Source organism: Patiria miniata, unplaced genomic scaffold (genome assembly GCF_015706575.1).
Source record: "Patiria miniata isolate m_02_andy unplaced genomic scaffold, ASM1570657v1 HiC_scaffold_5, whole genome shotgun sequence".
In the NCBI taxonomy this organism is placed as follows: domain Eukaryota; kingdom Metazoa; phylum Echinodermata; class Asteroidea; order Valvatida; family Asterinidae; genus Patiria; species Patiria miniata.
The window spans coordinates 5911649-5938791 of record NW_024037072.1 but is presented as its reverse complement, the minus strand read 5'-3'; the positions used below and the strand labels follow the sequence as shown (position 1 = coordinate 5938791).

Here is a 27143-nt window from a genome sequence, read left to right as displayed (position 1 = left end):
CTTGAATTTTCGTCGAACTGTTTTCGATTCAGCCTGAGGACCCCTTTGCAGTTCTATTGTAAAATCAAATAAAACCAAACCAAACAAGTACAACCATCTTAATTATCCTTCGAATCAGGATAACCTTCATCCTCAGTGCGTACCTCCATCGAAATGTCATTGAAATTCTCAACACCCCTGAAACGTGAAAGACAAAAAGACGGAGCAAGTTTTATTTTGTGGGTTACTTGTTTGGAAGTCTTCAAAACTGAAGCAATTTCAGTGGTGAATTACGGTTAAAGGGGCACTGCGTCCTGAAATCCCCGAAAATTTCATGTTTTAGAGTCTTTTTATATCCTATTTCAGACATCTGGTTGAAAGGAAACCACCCTTATGTCTCACCATTCACGAGAAATGACGAAATATTCTCGATTGTTTATATTGGACACGACAGAGTATGATATGTGTTTCCTTTTCTTTTCATACAATGTACACACGTACGATCGAACAGAGGTGATCAATCACCAATGCACAAAATGTGGTTTCTTACACGTCCGCAAAAGGCGAACCCTTACGGCTGGAATCACAACTAGCCCAAACAGCCAACTTTTTGGAGTCGCAAAAAAGGACCCCAAAAGACATTCTTACATGAATAACACAAAGATACTACAAAAACACCCAGTTTTAAAAGGATAGTTGTGTGGATGTTTAGGGCCAAAAAAAATATATTCGGTCTCTGGTCAGACCAAAGTTCCGGAATTGACGGGGGACGTGGCTTTTTTTTTTTTTTTTTTGCTTTTTTTTTTCCCTTCAAGCTTGGATTGTACAGACAAGGTGGGGTACTATATTGCTTTTTTGGTGTCCTCATGTACATTGGTGTCCTCCATAATTTGCCTTGGTGCTCTTGATCATTTGCCTTGGTGCATTTCCCATTCCTTGGTGCTCTTGGGTTAAAAAAAAGCTGAGGAGGTGCGGCAATAGAGGGCGCTGTTGGAGCTACCGCGGAACATTTTGGGAAAAAAAAAAGATTGACGCACATGATTAAAATCGACGCGCGCGCTGACCAGAGACCGACTTATTATTTTTTTTGGCCTTATATCCTACTTTTAAATGTTCTTTCCGATTAACATCATTTCGTTCAAAACACCTTTTGTAGCCCAATTGGGCGTATTCCAAGACGCAGTGTCCCTTTAATTGGTGGTCAAGAACTTTCACAGGAAAAGGTTGTAAGAAGTGGTGCCTTTTCCACACACAAAATTACATGAATGATGTCTCTAGTAAGATTATCCTAGCAGTATAATTGTAACCAGCTTAATAATGTTCAGTAACAGGCAAGTCCAAGAAAAGGTACCCTTTTTGTCCCATTCATTTGGTAAGCACCGTCAATATATCGAAATTACTCGATTATTTGATATAACATTTATTTTGATATCAATATCGCTGATGGCAATTTTGTAGTCATATCGAAATACTGAAATTTTGAATCTTGAGGAATGCTATAGAAAATATCGAAAATACATTTAGGTCAAAATAATCTCCCGTTTGTACTTTTACTTTGTGTTTAACGGTTGCTTTATATTAGGCCATCAGCCTCAGTCCAAAATTGTGGCCACCGGTATCAAATGAGGAGAACAATTGTCATAGCGATTTTTGGCACCGTATACCCATCCAGAGTTGGAAAATATGTGATAGCATTGCAGCGGTGGCAGCTTTTTGGGTGTTATAACCCTTTTTTTTCAAAATGTCCATCGAAATGCTTGTTACCACTCTTGGGGCGGTATACCTTACGCATGCGCACTATTATCATTTATGCCTTGATTCGATACTGACCAAACCCCCAGGCTGATGATGGCCTAAATTGATTGTTATACTGCTCTTTTCCTAGCTTACCCGTTGTCCACACCATCCTCCTCGAGTTCTTTTTTGGTGCAGCGGCCACGGAATGCACAGTACAGCAGATTCAGTATGACAATCAGTAGGACGGTGCCTCCCAGGCCCACAGACAGCCCAACGATGAGCGGGATATTGGGTTCGTAGGGTGGTTCCATGATAATGGTGCATCGCGGCCCCGTCATGCCTTCTGGGCATTCACTGTACAAATGAAGATCGCCACAATTTAACCTTCATGAAATATTTCCTATTTTAATTGTAAGTTCATATATATATATCTTGTCCCTCACTACACAAGTCTGAGATCAAACGATTACGTGCACAGAGCCACACAACAGACGTCTGATATATACGGGTATGTAAATGTTATGCGACCCCATGCGCCAGCCAATCGGAGACACAGTTGTGACGTCATTTAGAGCAGAAAATTGGCCAAAGCTGTTGATTGGTCAAAAGCTGCCAAGTTTTTTTCAGACAACATCAAGTAACCGAAGACACGACAGACGGCTCCTGCTGAATGGTCAAAATGTGCAGGTAAAGACACAGTTTTTTTTAGCATAATCTGCACACATATCATAGACGCTTGCCGTGCAAACGTCTATTCCATAGACGACACCACACTTTATGTTACTACATTAAAACATGATTTCGATCATTGAAAATGTGTATACCTAGCCCCTCGGCATTCTTTGGCACTTACATCAAATTGAAGTTATAATGAAAAAAACAACCAACCTGATAACTTACGTAACATTTAAAACGTTGCATGGTGGTGGTATGAACTGGTGAAGGTTGCGGTAACACCATGTGGAACTCTCTTTTGGGAAGATGTGTGGTTCTGAAAAGAACCGATTCTTTTCAGAACCACACATCTTAACCTGATAACTTGTAGATTTCTCCAAACTGTTTATCTCGGCCTACTCTTGTTACAAATGCATGTGAAAACTGTTTTAACTTGTACTTCAAAAATTGTTTCTTAAGACCATATTGCACTTTTTGGCACTCACTCGCAAACTCTATTTGAGTTTTTGGCAATTTTACATCCTACTTTAGAAAACATTTTCGCAAATTAGTAACTGAAAATGGTTCACTGCCTTTCAGCAGATTGTCACCACACCAGTTACAACCACAATTTTACTTCTTTATCAGAATGATATCAGAATCAGATAATTCTACTGAACGTGTCAAGCCAGAGTACAGGCCAAGTCAAAAAAGCTGAACGCAAACCCCAAATTTATATTTCATATTTAAAAAAAATATGTAGCACCAAAAATAATAATGACTGGAAAGCCAGTTTCATAAGCTACTTTTAGATGAAAAAATTACTGAAATTGCTCCGATTATTGCTCAAGAATATCACCAATTTAAATACAATAACCTAAAACCTGTTTTGTCCAAAAATGCGATTTCAAATATCATCGTCACAATTGTCTTCAAACATAAACAGCTGTTTAAAAGTTTATATAATTCAACAAAGTCCTTTTGATGGCCCGTCTTTTAAAAAAAAAGGATTTTATAAATCATATTGTTTGCCTAACCAGTATTGTTAATAAAGATATTGTGTACTACAGTTGTTGACAGCTGTTGAAACGAGTATTCTGTGTCATTTTCTTTGTTGTTCTAAACAGTCGGAATACAAAATAAATACGTTTTTTTTTTTGACGAAACAGGTTTTGGGCCAAAAAAAATAATAAGTCGGTCTCTGGTCAGCACGTGTCTATTTTAATCATGCGCGTCAATCTTTTCTGCTCCAAAATGTTCCGCAGTAGCTCCAACAGCGCCCTCTATTGCCACACCTCCTCAAATTGTTTTTACCAAAGAGCACCAAGGAATGGGAAATTGCACCAAGGCAAATGATCGAGAGCACCAAGGCAAATTATGGAGGACACCAATGTACATGAGGACACCAAAAAGGCAAAATAGTACCCCACCTTGTCTGTACAATCCAAGCTTGAAGAAAAAAAAAAAAAGCCCCCCCCCCAAAAAAAGCCATGTCCCCGCGTCAATTCCGGAACTTTGGTCTGACCAGAGACCGAATAATTTTTTTTTTGGCCTTAGGGTCATTGCGTTTAAATAGTGATATTATTTGATCGGATTGAGCAATTTAAGTAATTTTTTCATCTAAAAGTAGCTTATGAAATGGGCTTTCAAGTCATTATTATTTTTAGTGCTACTAATTATAATTTTGGGGTTTGGGTTCCGCTGTTTTTGACTCGCCCTTTATAATGACTTTAAGGACTGACCTGCACACAGGGTCCTCGTTTTGTATTTGGGAGCACACTCCCCCATTGCAGTATTCCGAGTTCTCTTCGCATGGCGAGATGCATTTATAAACACACATCCCAGTGTCCGCGTTTCTGTCCTCAACGACGACGCTCTTCTCTGGGCACGTGACAGCCTCCTTGTCGACAATACTGCAGATGTCAGTGATATCTTTGTGAAAAAATTAACAGAAAAAGAGTTCAAAATTCACAAGTGTCATTATTCTCCGATGCCACTGTAACCTTTAGAGTGCAAAAATGCAGAAACTGTTCATTGTTTTCGGTAAGATTTCTAAATGTGATCCAAATTGCATATTTGCCGTGGCCTCGTGGTCTGGAGCGTTGAAATTGTGGTCTGCGGGTAATTCTGCAGGTTGTGGGTTCGAGTCCAGCCTGCGGCTGTTTTGCGTGTACCCTGGGGCAAGGCACTTTGTCCCTCATTGCTTCTTCCCACCTAGGAGTAAATGGGTACCTATGAGGGCAGAGATGGTTACTGTGATTTAAGCTGCTTTGCGCCAAAATGGCAGCATCGAGCTGTCTACTCCCCAGGGAACTGAGATTGTATTTGGAATGTTTCATTTGCCCAATGAGCAGGGTAATAAGCGTAGCGCCTTGAGCACCAATAATGGTGGATACGTGCACTTTAGAAATACCCATTTTTATCATTATCATAGTGTCAGCTTTATACATTTGACCTCAGTTGACAATTTGATAATCATAACAATTTGGTTCAATTTCAAGTCCGAGTCACTTCACCAAAACTGTATACCGCCCTCTTATGCTATTTTGTGTAATGCCCTGCCTGGGGTTTCAGGAGTTTGAGGCTCACCAGAATCGAAGACACTACAAGTTATGCTCATTCCTGCTAATAGAAATTTGTCGTGCGTAGTTCACGTAAAAGGCCTTTCATGGTATCGATTGAAGTCATTTAATGTAAACTCTCATAAAAAAACAACAACAGATGAGGCCAGTGTTAACCTGTCGGAGTTGTGCATTCTTGGCAGTTCTTCTCCAGCAGCAGGTTTCCAAGTCTACCCGCTTCCACGTCTGGTTCCACCGAGCTTTGATAAAACACCTCCGGCCTGATTGCACGGATGGCTTGGTCTGAGTAGTTGTAGGACACTGTGTGGGGGACAACAACGCTGCCTTTTCTACAACAAAAAAGGAAAACGCCAATTGATCAGGGCCTAATTTCATTGCTATAAGCAGAAAATATTTCTCAACTAGCTTTTTAGCCCAGAAAATAAATGTAGGCTATCAGCTTTGGTCCAAAAATTGGGCCACCGGTTTCAATGATCGAAAGGAGCAATATTCATAGCGATTTTTTTGCAAGGTATGCACATCTAGAGTTGGAACATGTGTAATAGCTTTGCTATCAAGTATTATACGTGCAAATATTGATAACTAAAGCACTGGTTTTCACCTTAAATCCGTTTGATTCACCATGACGTCCAAAAAGCCGACTTCAGATACCCTCTTGTAAAGCGGCAACACCTAAAATGCAAATACATCAAAGCTTGCCAGTTATTGGAACCGTACCTTTTTGTGGCATAAGAGATTTGTTGTGGCATGAGTTAGTCGTGAATACTTCACGCCGTACATGTGCACACCAGTATGTACAAGTATTACATTCACTGTGTGGAATTCTGAACAAAAGAGGTCCACATAAACCAGGTAGCAGCGACGTTGGGTGGACTTGCCCACGTCCACACAGTGTTTCCCCCTCTCTGGAAAACAGGTTTACAGACATTTTTGGGGGTTAGGTTTATCGGTGGCAAGAGTAAAGGAAACACTAAAGGGAATCATAGAAAAATAATTGTGTTGAAAGAGTTTTCACAGTGTGAGTAAAGTGGGTTTTTTTCCACAGGTTTTTCTTAACTAAACGAAAACAAGGGAATTTCCACACTACGTATGTAACATAAACATGTATGCGCATGCGGTGCGTTCCTCTCATAATTTTAATTAGTCCATAATTTTAATTCCTTCACGATCTTCTACTAAGGAAACCCAGAGAAAATAAGTCGAAAGACTTTAGTGAGCTATCCTCGCCAACTGCCGGATAATAAGAATCAATATTTAAACTTACAAGCTCCTTGAAGGTCTGGACAACTATTGAACACTCAAATGAAGTCTTGTCTACGTCTGGGTCACATCCACTGGCAGAAGCATCGGCAATGGCGAGAACAACCAAGAAGATCTTCTGCAGATCATTAGCTCCATCTGGATTAAATATCGCAAAATCTCAATTCTTAAAACTGTGATCCTGTGCTATGATGACTTGTATATGCAGTTAAGGTTCCGGGATTTTTCAAAGGGTGAAATTTTTAACTCTGTGAATGCTATATATTTCGAGAAAACACAATATTCTGAATCTCGATTTCAATTCGAAAGTTGCCAAGCTGTATTTGGAATCGCTTCCTCTTTCATGAATCATAAACACAATCAAAACATGACTCTCATTCAGAGGATTAGTAGCCGAGTGACGTCACACTCTGAGCCGACGAAAAATAGCAACCACGCACACTTGTGTGCCGTTTCAACACTTGCATCCATTCACAAATTCGCCCAACCTACACACGCACAAACTACAAATGAATATTTTCCGAAAATGCGTCCCTTGACTCATCTTTAGAAATGACCTTCTTTTATTGTTTTCTTCAAAATGACAGCACGCCAGAAGGAATAATTTCACAGGGAGTTTAGTGCCATTACTATCTTTAAACCTAGTAAGCTTTTTAAACAAAAAGTTGGTCGTTTACTTTTTGGACAGCTGCAAATGATCCACTCTACCTTTAATTATGGTCCAAATCTGCACTCAAAATAACTTTTTTTGGCAGTTAAATCTGATCAGCGTTTATTTTTTCCCCCACACAAGGATAAAACCTTTTTAAGGGCTGATAGCTATACAATTTTATTAGGGTATTTACATACTACATGTACAGGATGAGTCCAAAAAAGCGGAACCCAAACCCCCAAAGTAATATTTCATATTTAAAATTTAGCACCAAAAATAATAATGACTGGAAAACCAATTTCATAAGTTACTTTAAGATGAAAAAAAATTCTGAAATTGCTCAATCCGTGCAAAGAATATCAACATTTAAATGCAATGACCCTAAAACCTGTTGTTTCGTCCAAAAAAAAATAAAAAATGTATTGTGTACTACCGACTGTTTTGAACAACAAAGAAAATGACACAGAATACTTGTTTCAACAACTGTCAACAACTGTAGTACACATAATCTTTATTGGCAACCCTGGTAAGGCAAACAATATGATTTATAAAATCCATGTTTTTTAAAAGACGGGCCTTCAAAACGACTTTGTTGAATATTTTTTAACTTTAAACTGAGGTTTTATCGCTGGTAATGTTTGTAGACAATTGAGACAATGATTCTTGAAATCACATTTTTGGACGAGACAGGTTTTAGGGTCATTGTGTTAAAATGGTGATACTCTTTGAACGGATTGAGCAATTTCAGTAATTTTTTTCATATAAATGTAGCTTATGAAATTGGCTTTCCAGCCATTATTCTGTTTGGTGCTAATTTTTTTTTCTTAAATATGAAATATAACATTTGGGGTTTGAGTTCTGGTTTTTTTTACTCACCCTGTATAAAACAGCCAGCTACATCATACCATGTACTCACCTGGAATGGGTATGTCAGGATACTCAGCAGGAAAGTAGCCTGAAGACGCAGAGATATTAAAACAACATAAAAAATGTATTATTTCCAAGCCCCGGTGGAACATTGATAACTGTATGAAAAACTTTCAGGTTTATTTCCATGAGATACCTTATACTTATTTCATGTTCTTGTTTACGGTGAAGGAAATTTCAGATGTGAATTCGTTTTTAAGATTTTTAGGGGCTTTATTGTGTAATGACACAACATATAGGGTCCAGAGCAGTGGCGTCGCCAAGGGGGAGCCAGGGGGGGGGGGGGGGCACGTGCCCCCCCTGGAAAACCTAGTGCCCCCCCCGAGTGCCCCCCCCCCCCAATCAAATGCTGGTGCCCCCCCCTATCCTCTGCAAAATTCTGCGCGTTGTTAAAATCATTACCTCAAAAATAGCAATTTCTGGAGATATCTTCAGATTGAATTTAGCATCAAATGTGGCACCATTTTGCATCTAGCCCATCCTCCGTATGCGAAAATTTCCCCCCCCCTTAGACCCCTCCCCCAGGACGGCGATCCGTATCCACCTAAGTGCCCCCCCCCCCCTCCCCATCAAATGCTGGTGCCCCCCCTGTGCCCCCCCAGACTGAAAAGTCATGACATTTAGAGAAATGAAACTTTAAATGAAAGTTTTGGGGGTTTTATTGTTATAACTTCATTGCTTTGCTAGCTCATGTCATATGTTTATTCCATTTTCTCAAGGTATATTTGGTAAAGAGAAGATTGTACTAAAAAGGCATTAAAATGACGACTGGTATGGAATTAAAGGCATATAGGATCATGTGCTTTTCATGCATTTTGTTCGTTTCCATAACACCACTCGAAATCAAAAGAAGAATGTTCAAAATCTAACCCATAAAAGTATCAGCTCGGTGGATATTACACCTCAAGAAAACAGTGAAAAACCATGCACAACCTTGTGATCATGAAACATGATTTTGTCAATAGAACTCTTTATTTCCGAAAATCAGTCAACTGACAGATCGTTGGAAATCACCTACATGTCTTGATTTCTTCTAAAAGACAGCAAGCCAGATGGAATAATTTCACAGGGTGTTTAGTACCAGTACGATCTTTAATCTAAGCAATTTTGATAACAATTCGGTAGGCTACGTTTGTGACAAATGCAAATGATGCTATATGCCTTTAAATGCGGGGAAACGAAACTTACGTTCGCATGTGTACATGCCATCGCCGTAAAATCCCTCTTTGCATTGACAACTGAAGAAATCCGGTGGGTCAAGGTTGGTACACACAGCATCAGCATGGCAGGGACTTGTGGGCAAACACTCGTCCTCGTCTGTTTAAGAAATTTAGTTACGCCGAGTTGTATTACTTCAAATATTTATAAATATGATTTATTTGTGGTATGAGATAACAAGAGAACAGTTTATATTGATTTTTTGCCCATGCATCTTCTCGACAATTAGGTTATAGACCTTATGCGAGCAGCCATTTTAGAGGGCAATGCCTTTGTTTTGCAGGGATCTATACATGAGTGAGCCTATTGTCCATTCATTGTTACTGAATTAAAATAAAAGATGCTTTCTAAGGTGGCCGCTACGCATAAGGTCTATTATCTATTTGCGCAGTAACTGGTCATAGTCCAGTCATGCCCCAGTCCAAGTAACATCTAGATGGCGTCTTTCTTTGGCCCGCACCCAAAAACGTGTTTGTGAATTGGATATTTTAATGGATTTTGTTTTTGAGTAGTGAGACCTACTTGTGCATTCTGTGCCGGTGTATCCTGTGTTACAAACACACACAGATTCGCCGTCCTCTTGTAGCGTGCAGACGGAATTATCTGGGCACTGGTCAGGACAGATTGCACCTGGAGGCAGATTTTAAATAATAATAATTATTATTTATAACACGCACTTTCTCTGGAATCCATTCAAAGGGGCCGGTCTATAGATGTGAAGAAAAAAAAACTCCATTGTTGGGAAAAGCCAGCATAAAGAGATGAGTTTCTGCGTGAAAGATGTGATGTTTTCTGTGTCTCTGATTTCAAGTGGCAAACGGTTCAAGCTGAGGTGCAACATTTGAAAAGGCTCTAGTCGGCATAACTGTCAAGACGAGCTCGGGGAATGGAAAGGAGACTGCCAGATGACCTCAATCCCAGTCTGACAGTACAAAGCTGTAGTAGGTTTTGTACGTAGGGTGGGGCAGAAAAGGGAAGTGCTCATGTATACGATCATACATACAGGAAAAAGGGTTGTGTTAGAAATCTTAAAATCTCTCCACAGTGGTACATCGAAAAGTCACCCTACAAAACATGATTTCAAGACTATAGTATTAACCCTTAAAGTGCTGTTTTTGTCTTAAAGTCAGGGTCGCGGGGGGGGGGGGGGGGGTGTGGAGGGAAATGGAACTCAAGCATGGGCAAGTCTGCACATCGTGGCTTCTAATTGTACAAGCATTACATTCAATGTGTGGACTTTTGATGTCCACATGAACCAGGTAGCAGCAACGTTGTGTGGACGTCCACGTCCACACAATGTTTTCCCCTCTCTGGAAAACAGGTTTAGAGGCATTTCTGGGTTAGGTTTATCCGTGGCAAAACAAAGGGAAACACTAAAGGGAATCGTAGAAACAAATTTGGGTTGAAAGAGTTTTCACAGTGTGAGTAAAATGAGTTTCTTCACAGGTTTTCTTAACTACACGAAAACAAAAGAATGTCCACACTAGGTGTGCAGTGTAAACATGAACTGAGTGTGTGATCTGATACACGTACCCTCTGGAGACGTGCACACAATGGGGAACAAAAGATTGTATACGTCTCCAAAGGGCAATTTCTATAGATGAATATGTCTCCACAAGATTTTCACGAAATAGATATATGGATTTTACTCAAAAAATAAGGAATTTCCAAGGTGGGTTGATCTGTCGCAAAATGGAAGAGTTTTAGAAAAGGGATATTAAGTCCGAATTTCAGTCAAGGAAATTAATTCTGGTTAAAATAAGAGCATTTTGAAACTTCACTTTCAACCTCGAAAACTTTACTACACGAGAACAAAGAAATGTCTCCACAAGAATACAAATTTCAGTATATGTGGGGTTTAACATGTGTGGCGCAACCAGATGCTCGATATTTTTGTACATTTTATCTTCGTACCTGTCACCTGAACTTCAAAGGAGCACATTCCAATGTTGTTGACCGAGTCTGCAGCAGAGCAGACTACTGGGGTTGTCCCATACGGGAAGATGGTACCGCTTCCCGGTATGCACACCACATGGATGTCTGCTCCCGGCGTGTAGCTGTCCGCGGCTGCAGGATCGCCCCAGGTCACGTTGGCCATATTAGTGCCGGGGTCGGCGGGAGCGTTCAAACTCTCCGGGCATTCTACAACAGGTGGCTCAGAGTCTAGAGACAGACAAAGAACCTATTGTTATCCAAATCGGACTCCATTGTCATATAGCTGATACATGAGTCGTGACTATTTTTTTTGATCCTGTATCACTTGTCTTGGACATTTAAAGAAGAAAATGCTATTTATCATATTGATAGACCTTTTGCATTCAGGCGAAGGTAGGGGGCAGTGGTTTAATTTCCTGGATAGGTATGAGCAAGCTTTGTGTGCATTCATTGTTAATAAATTAAATTAAAAAGGTCAGGGGTTCTAATCCAACTGCTAGCCATATGTTGTGTCCTTGAGCAAGCCACTTTACCCTCACTTGCCTCTCTCTACCCAGGATAAGTGGGTACCGGCATTAGCTGGGGAGTAACCTGGGATGGAATAGCATCCCGTCCAGGCGGAGTAGAAATACTCTCAGTCGTTTCATGCCACTGAAACCGGAGATAAACGCCGGCCTGATGGGCAACATTGGCTCGTGACAGACTTGACTTATTCTTAAAACAATCCCAGACATAAGGTCTATTGAAAGTCATCTTCATAAACTCAAGTTTATGCGAAAAAAGAGTAAAATCAACAAGCTACCCAATCTGAAAAGGTGATAAGTTGTGCTCGATCTGCACTGTGAAGTTTTTTGTATAATCTTTGGCCCAACACCATTTTCACCATTGTTTAACTAAAATATCTTAAATATATGCTTAACCGAACTTTCATAGCCAACATTTTATGTAATCATTATAAGAAAATCCATTGGATTTTATGAGTTATCACGATAAATTAGATTCTTGTTTTGGGTTTTTTTTCAAGCAACCATCAGTTTCAAAATTTTCATTTGCCATCATTTCAATGATTTTTTATAATCTACCACGGATTAATCCCTACCGATTATAACCGTGAAATTGCAATTTGCCGTGAGTCCGGTCCCAGCGTCCGTGGCCGTGCAGGTCACCACGGTTTCTGTTTGGCTGAAAGTGGCGCCACTCTCATAATCGCACTGGACCTTTGCCGGTTGGCCCGTGGAGTCCTCATTCCCTGTGACGTCCTCCCATGTCACCACAGCTTCCCCGGTCTGGTCTGGGGCAACGATGATATCTGCCGGACAGCCTTGGGCAAAGGTCGGCGCTGAGGAGGGAAAATGCAATACAAAATTTTAGACTGTTTTACACAGTTAATATTATTAATAGGCATGTGCATAATGGATGCTGCAATGGACCTTTTCCCCAAATAAATTCATAATTATGCATGCACGCACTTACATGGACCCGGCGGTAAGAACTGAAAGCGGTCCATTGAAAATGTACAGGGGTTCAATAGTTGGGTCATATTCTCTCAAATTTTTCCAGGCCTTGTCGCTTTTTTGGTTTAGAAAAGTCACTAAAATCGTCATTACTTTCTGGCCTAAATGTGTTTGGGGGGCATGCACAGAATGAAAACTAAAAAAAAATTCTTTCGTCCCGTGCACACGAGGGCGAAAGAAATCAGCAGGTTCTTATTCTTATTCTTTCCACATGAGTGGGAAAAAATAACCACGTGCTTCGGGGGAATCTGTCCACCAAATTTCAGGCCCAATCGCGGTGCTGAATCGCGGCAGGCTTCACCGTGGCTGAATCACGGGCCCATGGTGAAGCCCTCCACAATTCAGCACCGCAATAATTAGTCACGAAATTTGGTGGACGGGTAGTAAATTTGCTCAAACCGCAGCCCTTCAGTGTTCAGACTTTTGCATGACAAAAAGTTGCAACAGCACGACAATCCAAAGAGTGTTGGAGTGGAAGATTAGTCGCATATTGCCCAGTCAACCGTCTAGTTTGCCTTTGTTTAAAGAGCAGACTTTAAACATGTCCAAAATAGGCCATCACTGGCTCAACTTGAGTTAAAATTCTGGGCGTTCACTGTAATATCAATTTTCTTCAATTAAAATTGAAGTTTCATATTAATTGACTAGTAAACACGACTCCTACCAAACCATGCCACACTGCCTATTCCAGGTCAAAATGTTTGGTGTGTTTCTAGGCTTTTCTTAAAAGAAAAGTCACTCTGGTTGAAAATATAAAAAATTCTTGGTTTTCTATCAAAAATGATTTCAGGGAAGGTTTAGGAACTAAAGTCTGAGCCACTATAATTAAGTGGTTGTACATACACATAGGAAGAGATCGTGAATTATATCTGAGAGTTCTTACCGTCACCGACTGTAACTTTGAAACTGCAAGTGGTCACGTTGGGGAAAAGCACATTATCTGAATCCACGGCCGTGCAGATGACTTCCGTTACCGCATTATTGGGGAAGGCTGAGCCAGTGTCAGGGTCACAGGCCACGTTAGCAGGTTCGCCCATCGAGTCTGGAGCGCCCTCTGGTATCTCATACTCCACCAAGGTCATGTCTCCCTCTCCTGGAGGTACGACAAGGTTGGCTGGGCAGCCACTGACAAACGTGGGATCTGTAAATATATAGACGCCAATGATCAATATTTTCACTTCAGAAAATTACTCGCAACTCTCCAACGTGTTAAAGACACACGCATCAAACTATAGCTTGATTTACCCGCCACATTATGTTCAATTTTTTTGCAATAAACCAGTAGCCTTTGGGTGATTTTCCCCCATATCCATTTAACCTTGGTCAAGGCGTTCGACCTTGGTCCGGGTGCGGTAAACGATCGGCGGCATTTCCCCCTTGATGCAGTGCATTAAAAATACAGCGCGAACAGCGACCTCATGCGGCCACTTTTTTATGCAAATCATTTGGATCCAGACGAACACCTTTGGTCCATCCGTAAATGTGAGGTTTTTGGGGGTGGTGCTCATTATGCTAATAACCTAAGCTGACCTTAAAGTTGTTTTCTTATTGGTCAATCGTTGTGTGGAAACTTGCATATAGTTAGTGAGCGGTTCTGTGTGTATCTATGTCTCACATTACACAAAGCACCAATGCACATAAAATGTGGTTTCTGACACATCCCCAAAAGGGCGAATAGCTGCAAATGATTTCATGATGTCGAGATTTACCAAAGGTGTGATTGGACACTCCACATATTAGCCCCGCCTACACTTAGCTGTATTCGCATATGAGGTCATGCACTAGAAATCCAGCACAAAATAAAGAAAAACATTGGCTTTCGCGGACGATTGGACCAAGGGGATCGCCTGGATCCAAATGATTTGCATATTAAAATAGTGGGCGCATGAGGTCGCTGTTCGCGCTGTGTTTTTAATGCACTGCACAAAGACGATATGCCGCCGATCGTTTACCGCATACGTACGGCTGGACGAATAATGACGAACACCTGACAAAGGCTAAATATCCCCATAAGTAGTCCTGAAGCCCATCACCAGCGACCAGTCCAATATCACACAAAAATTCTCTGAATCACAAGTTTTAATTAATCTGATGGAGGATAATTTGACAGAGCAATTCAACACTTAATAAAATGCTGCAGATTTTATTCAAACAGATAATTTTTTAATTTACTCACAGACCCGAACTTGGAAATCGCAAGTAGTCATAAGAGTATTGGGCGACAGTTCATCTGTTGCGGTGCACGTGACCTTATTATCACCGCCTGCGAAGTCTGAGCCACTGGCCGGGGTACAGGTAACATCTGCCGGGTTTCCGTCATCCTGCGTGGCCGTGCGTTCTGGCCAGACCACTGCCAGTGCCATGTTTGATTCAGGGGAGGGAGGCACATTCACGTCTTCGTCACACGGCGGATCGGGGTTGAATGTCGGAGCTGGTAGGAGAAATAAATACAAGTCATAATCAAGTCTATCTCATGTCCATCACAATTATCACATGTCCATCACAAGTCTATCACATGTCCATCACAAGTATATCACAAGTCCATCACAAGTCTATCCTGCAGTCTTAAGACAACTCACAAGCTATTCAAATGACCTGCAACAAAAATATCCCTTGTTCATCAACTGTTGCTTGCGACTTGTTTATTTGTGGTATGCCTAAAAAGCACAGTCAGTTTACTAATGCAGTACTCATCCTAACAGATTCCAACAAACGCTGGTGTTGGAGTTTGGCTGGTTGGGGATCGTTAGGGTTAAGGTCGAACCAATTGTTAAGCGATTCTACACATTTTACAGACGATGAGATCATGCATTTTATCTGAGAGTTCTTACCTACACCAAGTGTAACTTTGAAACTGCAGGTGGTCACGTTGGGAAAAAACACATAATCTGAATCCACGGCCGTGCAGATGACTTCTGTTACCGCAAAATTGGGGAGGGCTGAACCAGTGTCAGGGTCACAGGTCACGTTAGCGGGTTCGCCCATCGAGTCTGGAGCGCCCTCTGGTATCTGAAACTCCACCACGGTCGTGTCTCCCTCTCCCGGAGGTACGACAAGGTTGGCTGGGCAGCCACTGACAAACGTGGGATCTGTAAATATATAGACGCCAATGATGAATACCCTCACTTCAGAAAATTACTCGCAACTTTCCAACGTGTTTCAAACAAAATACAGGGTGAGTCCAAAAAAAAGCGGTACCCAAACCCCAAAAATTATATTTCATATTTAAAAAATATGTAGCACCAAACATAATAATGACTGGAAAGCCAATTTCATCAGCAACTTTTACATGAAAAAATTAATGAAATTGCTCAATCTGCTCAGAGAATATCACTATTTAACAAAATTACTCTAACACCTCTTTCGTCCAAAAATGCGATTTCAAGAATTGTCATCACAATTGTCTTCAAACATCGCCTGAGATAAAACCTCAGTTTAAAAGTAAAAAATATACAACAAAGTCCTTTTGAAGGTTCGTCTTTTAAAAGAGTGGATTTTATAAATCATATTGTTTGCCTAGCCAGGGTTGTTATTAAAGATATTGTGTACTACAGTTGTTGACAGTTGTTGAAAACAAGTATTCTGTGTCATTTTCTTTGTTGTTCCAAACAATTAGAATACACACTAAACAACTTTCGTTGGACGAAACAGGTTTTAGGGTCATGGCTTTTAAATGGTGATATTCTTTGAACGGATTGAGTAATTTCAGTAATTTTTTCATCTAAAAGTAGCTGATGAAATCGGCATCCAGTCATTATTATGTTTGGTGCTACATATCTTTTTATATATGAAATATATTTTGGGGGGTTTGGGTTCCGCTTTTTTTTTACTCACCCTGTATAAATCTAATGCTTGATGGACCCTCATTCCACATTATGCTCAATCTTTTTTGCAGTAAACCAGTAGCCTTTGGGTGATTTTTGCCAATATCCCTACAAGTAGTCCTGAAGCCCATCACCAACGACTTTCCAGTCCAATATCACACAAATATTCTCTGAATTACAAGTTTAAACACGATGGGGGGCAATTTGACAGAGCAATTCAACACTTTATAAATGCTGCAGATTTACTTTCAAACAGACAGGGGACTAGTTAAAGGCATACAATAAGCTCACTCACAGACACGAACTAGGAATTCGCAAGTAGTTAAAAGAGCCTCGGGGGCCCGTTCGTCTGTTGCGGTGCACGTGACGTTATTATCACCGCCTGCGAAGTCTGAGCCACTGGCCGGGATACAGGTAACATCTGCTGGGTCTCCGTCATCCTGCGTGGCCGTGCGTTCTGGCCAGACCACTGCCAGTGCCATGTTGGATTCAGGGGAGGGAGGCACATTCATGTCTTCATCACAGGGCGGATCGGGGTTGAATGTTGGAGCTGGTAGGAGAAATAATACAAGTCGTTATCAGTGTTGTAGTCTAATTCATTGCAAGTCCTCGCAAGACCATTAAAGAGGTTGTGGAATGCTCGAAGACATTTCCGTCATTCTTTGTGTATACGTAGCCTAAGGTGTGATGAAATAAAAACGACTATTGTTTCTGTCACAAAATGAGTACAAAAGGTACTTTTGAGAGCTGTTTTTTAAGTGCTGTCATGCCTGTTTTGACCCGAACGTGCAATTTGTGTAAAAGTCATCGTTGCGGGCAGCAAACAAAACACGGTAAATCGTGACGTAATAAACAGGACTCCCGATGCAGAGTAGCATACAACGAGTCCTGTTTATTACGTCACGATTTACTGTGTTTTGTTTGCTGCCCGCAACGACGACTTTTACACAAATTGCACGTTCAGGTCGAAACGGGACCTGAAAAATAGCTCTCAAAAGTACCCTTTGTACTCATTTCATGATAGAAACAATAGTCGTTTTTATTTCATCACACCTTAGGCCATATATAACCAAAAAATGACGGAAATGTTTTCGAGCATTCCACAACCTCTTTAAATATATACATCTAACAGAAATTTCTAACAGAAAGTCCTGAAAATGTCCAAAAAGTTGAGTGTTCCTCGATCTTTTCATAACCTCACAAACTCACAAAAGAGATTTGTCACGTGGTGCTACCGTAAATCTTTATCTTATTGCTACCGTCACCATGCAAACCTTCAAATCTATCTACAAATTAGTTCACCGCAAGAAACTTGTATGAAACTGGTACACCTATTATAAAACAGCAAATGGTCAAAATGCATGACAGAGAACTGCAACAGAAACTGTTAAAACTCATCTACTGAAATACTAAAACATGTGTTGACCCAGTAAGACAGTTATGATTGCTCCTTTTGAGTATTTTGTGTGGTGTCAAATAAAATTGTGTGCCTAATGATGCTTCAAGTCCATTACATTTTTAATAAAATCTCAACAACCGCCTTTGAAAGACTTTTTGCTACTTTCAGACTCAGATTCACCCAAAGATACACAATTTATCAAAGGATTAAGACAGAAATTGAGCTTTTGTATTCAGCTAATGCAAACTCAAAGACTAACCTTTCAGGAATCTCACTGTAAACATACAAGTTGCTTCACCAAATGTCACTGAATCCACGGCAGTACATGTGACCACTGTTGTGTTGTCGTTAAGGAAGGCACTTCCACTGCTTGGATCGCACGTCACATTAGCTGCCTCGATGCCGCCTGAATCAATGGCGCCCTCTGGTACTTCGTAGGTGACGATAGTGGTTGATCCAGAGAGGTCCGGAATTTGGATGGTGTCATTCGGACACCCCTTGGCAAAGGTTGGATCTGTGAGAAGAACCATTAACGCAGGTCGGAAGAAATGCCACAATCGGAGGAAACGAAAATGGTACATTAAGTTTTTTCCTGTTTGGACTTATTTGCAGTAAAATGCCATTATTGTGTTTATAGCTAGAGATGGTGTAGCACACAGCAGGGTATGGGGAATTTAGTGTTCTGAAGAAATAATTGTCCAGCTGCAAGAGAACGTTGCTCTGAATGAACAGTCATGCAAAGAGTTTCTTCTCAAGAAAACGACAAATAACAGTTCTCCAAAGTAACACCAACGAGCATTTTGAAACAAATACTCTTTTAAAAAAAACCTATTATCCACAATTTTTGCCACTTACACACACGGACTCTGAAGGTGCAGTCTGTCGTTGGGGCAGTGTCAGCCGGTAAGCGAGTGTCCACAGCAGTGCAGGTGACATTGGTATCGCCTGCCTCAAAGTCCGAGCCGTTGTCCGGCATGCAGGTCACATTCGCCGGGTTGCCATCGGATTGTGCAGCTGTACGCTCCGGCCAGATTACGGCGATAGCCTTATTTTCACCAGGAGCCGGCTGAACATCGAAGTCTTCATCACAGACAGGAGACGCATCAAACGTAGGAGCTGCAGTGTGTAAATATTTTACGTGACGTTCAGGAGTGTCATTTGTAGATATGTTTAAAACCTATGGGCTCTGTACACAAGTACCCCATCAACGGCCAGAAAAGGAGAGTTGGGGTGACCTAGACTGGTACCTGATCCATCCACTGCGCATTTCGAATATATTTCGAAGTTATTGGAGGCGGGGATTAGTCTCGGAGACCATCGCAAGTTGAATTTGAACATATTCGCGCGCCGACGACGCCCGACACTCACGCAAAGATGCGGTGGTCAGAGATTTTGCACATTCAGGAAGTCGTGTGTTCTTTGTGCGCGAACCAGTACAGTACGCGCACACTGTGTGTCCCGTCCACGGAGCTCTCAAAAGGGGTAAAATGCGCCCTCTTTTGTTGGCGCATTGTTGGATAAATGCAAACGATCCTATAAGCCTTTAGCTATCTTTCTGGAGTTTTCCTCCCACCTCTAAAACTGAGCATCTCTGTATTGTCTTCTCACTCTAGCTCGCCTCTAAGCTACAGCACTTGAGGACTTTTAAAGTTTCGTTGGTTTCATTACCAGAAAGAATAAAAAATAATTAAAGGAATGATATCTGGATTTTGACTTCCTACCAACAACAATTGTCACTGTGAAGGAGCAAGTAGCCACCAGCTTGGTCACAGGATGTCTGACGGTACAGGTGACGATTGTGTCGCCTGGCTGAAAGTCGTCACCGTCGTTCTTTGTGCAATTGACAGGGAAAGGCTCTCCGTCAGAGTCATCGTTACCGATCGGCACGACAAAACTGACCGGGTTGCTGGCCTGAATGATGTCATCAGGACACAGGGTCTTGAAGGTTGGGGCTGGGTGAATGATCAATGGAAGAAAAAAATACTCCAAAATGTTTGAAATTATTTCTTCTTTTTTTTGGACCAAACTGGTCGGATGAATTGCGGCATGTTTTGCCTGAAATGATGAATTGTTGCATATTTTTTACCTAAAATCTGGCCAGAGTTTATCTTTCGATGAGTGCCGTCTGTCATTTTGACAGTTGCATCACAAAATGGCTGATAAAAGTCACTTTGTTGGCTCCCAATGGTCTCATGCTTCTGTATAATAGGGCGGCTTAATGCTTCACACAAACGCAAAAGCTAAGCGATTTTCATGGTGTCAACAACTGAAATTTCATTGTTGAATGCAATTATATCCTAACCAATTTGCTTCGCACAGAAATTCGCATGAAATACGATCCAGCCCTTGTTCATTTGGGCCACACATCTAGGAAAATAAAAATCCACTGACGTAATACAGCACCACAACTAATCAACAATAGACAGAAATTTAAATGAATTTCAATGAAACAAAAGGAAACTTGTAGAAAAACAGCGAAAAGGTGTGAAACCAGGCAAAAAAGCCACAAAACAGGCTCAAGATAAATGGCAACAAAACAAAAAAAACAACCCAGGAACTCCTGTTTAAACAGGAAGATTCTCATGCCTTTATAGACCTATCCAGGCAAGGATGTCTTTTCGACAGACACCACACTGCTGCCGCCAATAGTGTACGCTGACTCTGTGTTCGTATTGGTCTACACACCATGTCACATTTGACATCCTTTCTCATGGTATTTCCCCGTATTTCCCAAGTAAACATCAATGCTTTAAAACCAGCCATACTTAAAGTCTACAAGAACAAATCTGTATGCTTCGACTCACCTACGGATAGAGTGAATGTATAAGTCGAGTCATCACCGGCAGTCGAGTCAGTGGCTACACACTTTATCTCGTGTGTACCACCATCAAACTGAGTCCCAGAGGGCGGGTTGCAGGCCACGGGGAGATATGTGCCACTGCTATCCTTGGCTCGAGGGTCCAGGTAGGCGTAGGTGGCGTAGTTGGTACCAGGGTCCGGGGACCGAAATGGGTCTCCTAGTAGGGTGTCCGGCTCAAAGGCTGGAACTGAAAAAAGGCATTCAGAGATGATTGGCCTGTATATGTGGCAGTGTTGTGGCCCCTTTTTGAATTTTCATCAGCCGGCTGGTTGGCCCACACAAATTTTGCTTCAGCCACCTGTGGTGCCCCCTCCCTCCTTATGATGCTGGTGTCCCCTGCCCCTTTATACTGAAAAAACCCATATTTTACTTACAGACACCAACATCAAAATTGCAAGTGCTGGTGATGGACGGTGCAGTTGCATTCTGTATCGTGCACACCACTTCGGTGCTATCTCCCACGAATGTAGCCGTGTCAGGGTCAGGATCGCAGGTTGCTTCACCCCCTCCAACTCTGGTGGGCCTGTCCCACTTGCCGGTCAGTCCAGTAGCTGTCATCGTACCATCGTCTGGAGGAACGTTGACGGGGCCCGAACTGCACGAGCCTTGGGACTCAAATTCCGGCGCTTATGGAGAGAGGAAAAGGAACATGAAAAATTCAATAATTTCCCAAGAGGATCTTGGCGGTTATTTAAGTTGGGCCGGAACACTTGTGCTTTTTTGGTTGGATGTAGCCGTGTCCAAATTACTTGGCTACGGCTGCAAATAACACACGGGTCTATATCATAGGCACGTGTGTAATTGCCAGCTGAAGACAAGTAATTCGGACCTAGCCTTAGTTTTGCTGCCTGCAACACAGACCGCTGAGTTTGGTGCCAAACCTAAACGAGAATGTATAGTGGCAAGACTAGCATGCCCAAATTAACTTACCGGTGCCAACAGCCACGACAAAGCTGCACGTGACAGTCTGCGTGGTCTCCACGCTGTCTGTGGCCGAACATTGCACAGTGGTTTCGCCATCTGGGAATGTCTCGTTGCTTGCCCTATCGCAAGTGCCGGCAATTGTTGTCTCGGCGGAATCCACCGCATCCGGCGGGGAAAAGTCAACGGTTGAACCGTCATCTGTCACGACGGTTTCTGGGCAACCGTCTGGGAATGTGGGAACTGTGATGAAGATTTGAAGAGATGATTTGAAGAGAAAAATGCTCCTTGCTCAATACTTTCTTAAACATTAAATTTCAGAGTTGTTTTAATGAAATGTAAGGTGACACCTTTTTTATGTTGGAGCTGATTTAGTGAGTCATTTGTGGCTTCGACCACAAGGGCGTCAGCTGCTTCTCAAAAGTTTTTGCCCCTCCATTTTGGTGGTAAATGATTTATCATTTAAACATCATTTTGAAGTTCAGAGTCACTGAATCAGCTATCCTGAGCTAGAATCAAATGTAGGCTACAATTTTAATTTGGGGATGAAAAAGTACGGGGAACAAACAATATGATATCCCACCCACTTCAAAAAAGGAGGGGTGGGGGCATTCCATCGCACATTATATAACCAACATACAGAACCTTGTCATTTGATTGGTGGAACTCACATCACGTGACATTTGTTATTACTGCCATTCACGCCGCGGCTCAAAAAGTACAATCCGCCCAAGGGGAATGGGAAATACTATTGAACAGTTGGGATCATTCTTGTTCCTTGACGCGGTGTTTGTGTGCAAATGCATGCTTGTGTGCGCGTTCAGCATTGCGTGTTCAGCATTGCGCGTAGTGCGTAGCGCGTATTGTTCCAAAGAGCCAGCGCTACAGCGGTGGGTTCAAACATTTTCGTGAAGAGGTGGTTTGGAAGAGAGAAATTCGTTTTTCACCAATTTTGTATTGAAATAAAAAGTTCAAATATATCAAATGACAAGGATCTATATGTCAGTTTTATAAAACAAATATTGAGTGGCTTTAAATTGTGAATTGGGAGGAATATTATCGCTCGGTAAAATCTGGACTTTCCAGTTCACTCCGCTTCATCTCGTGAAATGGAAAAGTCCAGATTTTACCTTGCAATAATATTCCTATTATATTATTCCTCCCATTCCACGCTGATCCACTCAATTATGATATATATTAATGCTGATCGACGCCCATAGCTCTGGGAGAACCCATATATGTATGTTTCACACATCATCAGAGTGACTTAAGTTTAATAGGTGAAGCAACTTACAGACACGAACTTCAAACGAGCAAGTGTCTATCAAAGATGGCAGATCAGAGTCTGCTATCGTGCACGTCACACTGGTGGCACCAGCCGGGAAAGTGAAAGTGTCTGGGTCTGGATCGCAGGAGGCTTGCTCGCCGCCTGCCTTGGTGGGTCTGGCCCACTGGCCCGCGATGCCCGTGGCTGTGTTCGAGCCCTCGTCAGGGGCAGTGTTGATGACAGCAGTGCCGTTGCACGAACCACGATCCTCAAATTCTGGCACTGTTGGGATACAAAAGAAGGCAACTACAAAGCAAAAAGGTAGCAAGCAGAAAGTAAGCCTTCAGTGAAACACCATTTTTGACAAAAACGAAAACCACTTTAGATTTGCGTTCGTATTAACCCCTGGTTACAGGTTCTTGAGTTATTTCCAAATCAGTCCTACTGATTTGAAAATCACAGGCGTGAGGAAAAAGGCACACCTGGATTTGTCTAGGTGTGTTTTTGTTCTAGGTTTGTGGTTTTCTAGGTGTGTGATCTGTGGTCCAGGGAAATTCAGGCGTGCAATTATTCACACTTCTCGGGAAGCTTTTAGGTGTGCAATGGTGTGGGGGTGTGATCGCATGCCTCAAATCAGAAGGACTGCAAATACATATTTTTTGTATTTTTTTCTGATGCATATTTGAAGAAACTAAAGCTTAAAATCTTATGAGTGCATCCCTCAAATCCCTCCATTGCTCCACCCCTTGTCAAATGATTTATGCTATCTGGATAGTTTTGTCTGTTATACAAGTCCACTCCAAGTCCGGTCAAACATAATTCCCACAAGAACGGTCACCTAGCTGCAAAGAGGGATAAACAATGACAATTAAAGAAAAACCTAAGTTTGTCACAGTCCATTTGAATCACTTGTGACTGGACTTAACCTGGAGGACATGTGATGAGGGACTTGCGAGCTGGGATATGAGAACTTTGTGGTAGACCTTACAGTAATTTTGAACAATATAAGATTACATTTATCACCAAGTGTAAAAATCAGAAAAACAATTACCCCATTTGGTTTTTGCATTTTTTTTCTCCAGTATCGCCCGTGCCCAGTTCGATTTCATTTAGGCATAAGCTTCACATTTGTCATATTCTGCAAACTTACTTACGCAGTATTTGCGATTATGCCAATACACCAAAGACATATTGACGTCACGCTTTGTTCACATGTGCACTCTCCTATGGGAAGCCTTAGTGGTACTCATGTGACGTCCCCTGGCTTCCATAGGAGAGCGCACATGTAAACATAAGTGTGACGTCATTATGTCCGGTCTATTGATGGAGATAAATGGGTGTCTTAATTAGTCTTACGAGTCCCGACGGTGACTCTGAAGGAGCAGCGTGCCACTAGACCATCGATGGTTGCCTCTGTCACACGACAGGTGACGACAGTCAGTCCAGCATCGAAGGCATCACCACTCTCGTGGCTGCATGTGACTGGTGCTAGATCTGTATTGCCAAAGTTCTTGTTGCCAATAGGTTTGGGAAACGTGACGGTGGAGCTCTCCTGCACGATGTCTTCTGGACAGCCGCTTTGGAAAGTTGGAGCTGGACAGATTTAAAAAGTCCAACAAATATGTCTCAAATACTGCATGGACTTACTGAATGGTATTTATAGCCACATAGCATTGCATGCTAAATTTTCTGAAAAGTTGTATTTCCTGAATTTGAAATCTAAATTACTTTTTTTCACTAGGAAATATCACAAGTTGGAAGGTTCATAACGTTATCCTCAAGGACAATCTTGCAGTCCTTTTTTGGACACACCCTCTCCAAAATGCCCCTGAAAATTACAGGATATTAAACTTGACAATCTAAACATACAAAATTTAAGAAAAAATTCTAGTTATTATCCGGGTAAGTGGGAAAGTATGTTTTTTTATTTTGCCTAAAGACAAACTACCCAAAATAAACATCTAACACTTACAAATGACTTAACAGGTCAATTTTTAGGGGTTGCATGCACACCCGACTATAGACCCGTGAACGTGGCGTTGTATACAAGCCACGTTTACAAGCCACGTTCACGGGTCTAACCCGACTACATTCATTCAACTTCACACCAAAAAGGACTGCGTGACTACAAATTACAATATTCCTTCATTCCACTGAGGGGCGGATCCAAATCATTTTTTTGGGGGGGGGGGCCAAAAAATGTTGGTCCCCCCATGGTGGTGTTAGTTACGCAGTGCCTGCCTTTATTGCGACATCACTTAAAAAAATTAATGAGTCAATCGTTGTTGTTGTTTTTGAGGGGGGGGGGGGGCATGGCTCCTGTTGCCCCCTCCCCCCCCCCCCTCCCCTTCCAATCCGTCCTTGCAATCCACGTACAAGCATGGAGAAAAAAAGAACACATTTCTCCATGCTACAATTATAGCCACGACCGGCCACCGCGCTGATAGTGTGATGTGATAGAGCAGTGATACCTTCCTGACATCCAAAATATACCACGCTCACGTCACTCAGATTATCTTGCTGCCAGCACTATAATATGCCGCGCCAGCGTGTTTAAAACCCTCCAATAAATTATCACCAAAGCAGAAGAGCAAAGGCAGAAACCAAAGATCCTAGCGCCGTATAGATCTTTGGCAGAAACTGTGGACTTTACTTACTCACGAATACTTGAAATGCGCAGGTGCTGGTGCTTCCTGGATCCGACGTATCCGTCGCCGTACACTGCACTATGTTTTCGATTATCTTGAGACCTTCAAACACGGTGCCCCGAGGTTTGTCGCATGTAACAGCCGCCGGGTCGCCGTCCACGTCCGTCGATCGAGGCATCGGCCAGTACACAGAGGCGTATAAATTCTGGTCGGGGTCTGCCGGTGCGAAAATGGCCGAATCGCACACTAGATTTGGCCCTGGTAATGATATAGAATGACAAATTGAATTTCGCTTTAGCACCCCGTGCATGTACAATACATTTTAGTCTCCTATTTAAGTTTAAGTTTTTCCCGCCACAAAATTGTTTCACTATGATCATGGAATTCTACCTCCATGCTATGATGAATGTTCATCTTTGCATACCCCGAGTATCCACTCAGCCTAGTGGACTGGCTGCGACGTATTATGGACGTTAGTCTATGTAATAGTCTTAGACCGTGTATGCCCAGCATGATTGATATAAGAAGAAATTTCATATCTGTCATTAAAAAAAATCGCCTGGGTTATTGATGCCGAAATGTCATTATACTGGTCACTGGTGCAGCTGACCTATAAAGTCGTGGAAAAATCGTTCAAAAAGGTCCCCTAATCTATCTATCATTAGCTCAATTTCAAGGAATCCCCACAAAGAGGTTTTTTCACGAGTAGTTGAACACTAATATCATCTAAGTATCATTCGAAATTTCAACTTAATCTGTTGTTGCAAACGCTTGTGTTACACCTCGAACTATCTGCAAGGAAAATTTCGACGAGGATTTTTCGCCGACCAAACTCACGTGCATGGTTTTCAGGTTGGCCGATTTTGGGGCAAAAAATGACGAAACGCATAATCATATTCATTTAGCGTGATTTCTTTTTAATTAGTCTCGGCATCGACCAATTACGGAAGCCGGCAAAAAGGGTGATATTTATTATTTAAATAACTTGTTAAGGCGGCGCAGAGTGGGCCAGAATCACCTCAAAGTGTGGCAAAATTCAAAAATAGTGAATGTGACATTTTCAACTTTTTAAACTTTTTTGAGGAAGAGAACATCCTAAAGAATATTTTCTCCACCCATATTTAAATTTTATAGTGTCACATACCCATGTGAACATAAAAAGTGCAAAATCTGCTCTTAAAATGATAAGGCCAAAAAAATAAATAAGTCGGTCTCTGGTCAGCGCGCGCGTCGATTTTAATCATGCGCGTCGATCTTTCTTTTTTCCAAAATGTTCCGCGGTAGCTCCAACAGCGCCCTCTATTTCCGCACCTCCTCAATTTTTTTTTACCAAAGAGCACCAAGGAATGGGAAATTGTACCAAGGCAAATGATCGAAAGCACCAAGGCAAATTATGGAGGACACCAATGTACCTGAGGACACCAAAAAAGCAAAATAGTACCCACCTTGTCTGTACAATCCAAGCTTGAAGAAAAAAAAAAAAGCTAAAAAAAAAAAAAAAAAGCCGCGTGGCCGCGTCAATTCCGGAACTTTGGTCTGACCAGAGACCGAATATTTTTTTTTTTTGGCCTAAAAGTGGCAACTTTAACGTGTTTCACCGGATTCATATGATGGAGAAAGCAGTCAACTTGTTACTGCGTGCAGTTCTTACCCATTAGTAGCAAATTTAGAAAATAAAATTCAAAATGTTAAAAAATGTATATTTGGAAATTAATGATCAGTAAATTTGACCCCCCAAAACACCAAAACTTTAAGTTATGGTGGCT

General features: G+C 41.7%; 1 protein-coding gene across 4 annotated transcripts; it reads right to left on the bottom strand.

Moving 5' to 3' along the window:
- Positions 1–25866, bottom strand: LOC119741507 (hyalin-like). Of its 4 annotated transcripts, XM_038217287.1 has the most exons (25): positions 25768–25866; positions 25387–25635; positions 24086–24322; positions 22757–23011; positions 21472–21705; positions 20916–21167; positions 20486–20728; positions 19403–19633; positions 18537–18797; positions 17941–18195; positions 16578–16832; positions 15290–15547; positions 14635–14889; positions 13342–13599; positions 12044–12283; positions 10924–11172; positions 9532–9639; positions 8980–9108; positions 7781–7819; positions 6217–6350; positions 5554–5624; positions 5109–5281; positions 4113–4302; positions 1870–2070; positions 1–177 (listed from the first exon to the last, which is right to left on the bottom strand). In XM_038217287.1, exons 2-25 carry the CDS (start codon positions 25553–25555, stop codon positions 99–101), a joined length of 4776 nt encoding a protein of 1591 aa, XP_038073215.1. In that variant the 5' UTR covers positions 25556–25635; positions 25768–25866; the 3' UTR covers positions 1–98. The 4 variants fall into 4 exon arrangements, with proteins under 4 accessions (XP_038073215.1, XP_038073214.1, XP_038073216.1 ...); XM_038217286.1 differs by having other exon boundaries at positions 25387–25855; XM_038217288.1 differs by lacking the exons at positions 15290–15547; positions 16578–16832 and having other exon boundaries at positions 25387–25858.
- Positions 25867–27143: the final 1277 nt, after the last annotated feature.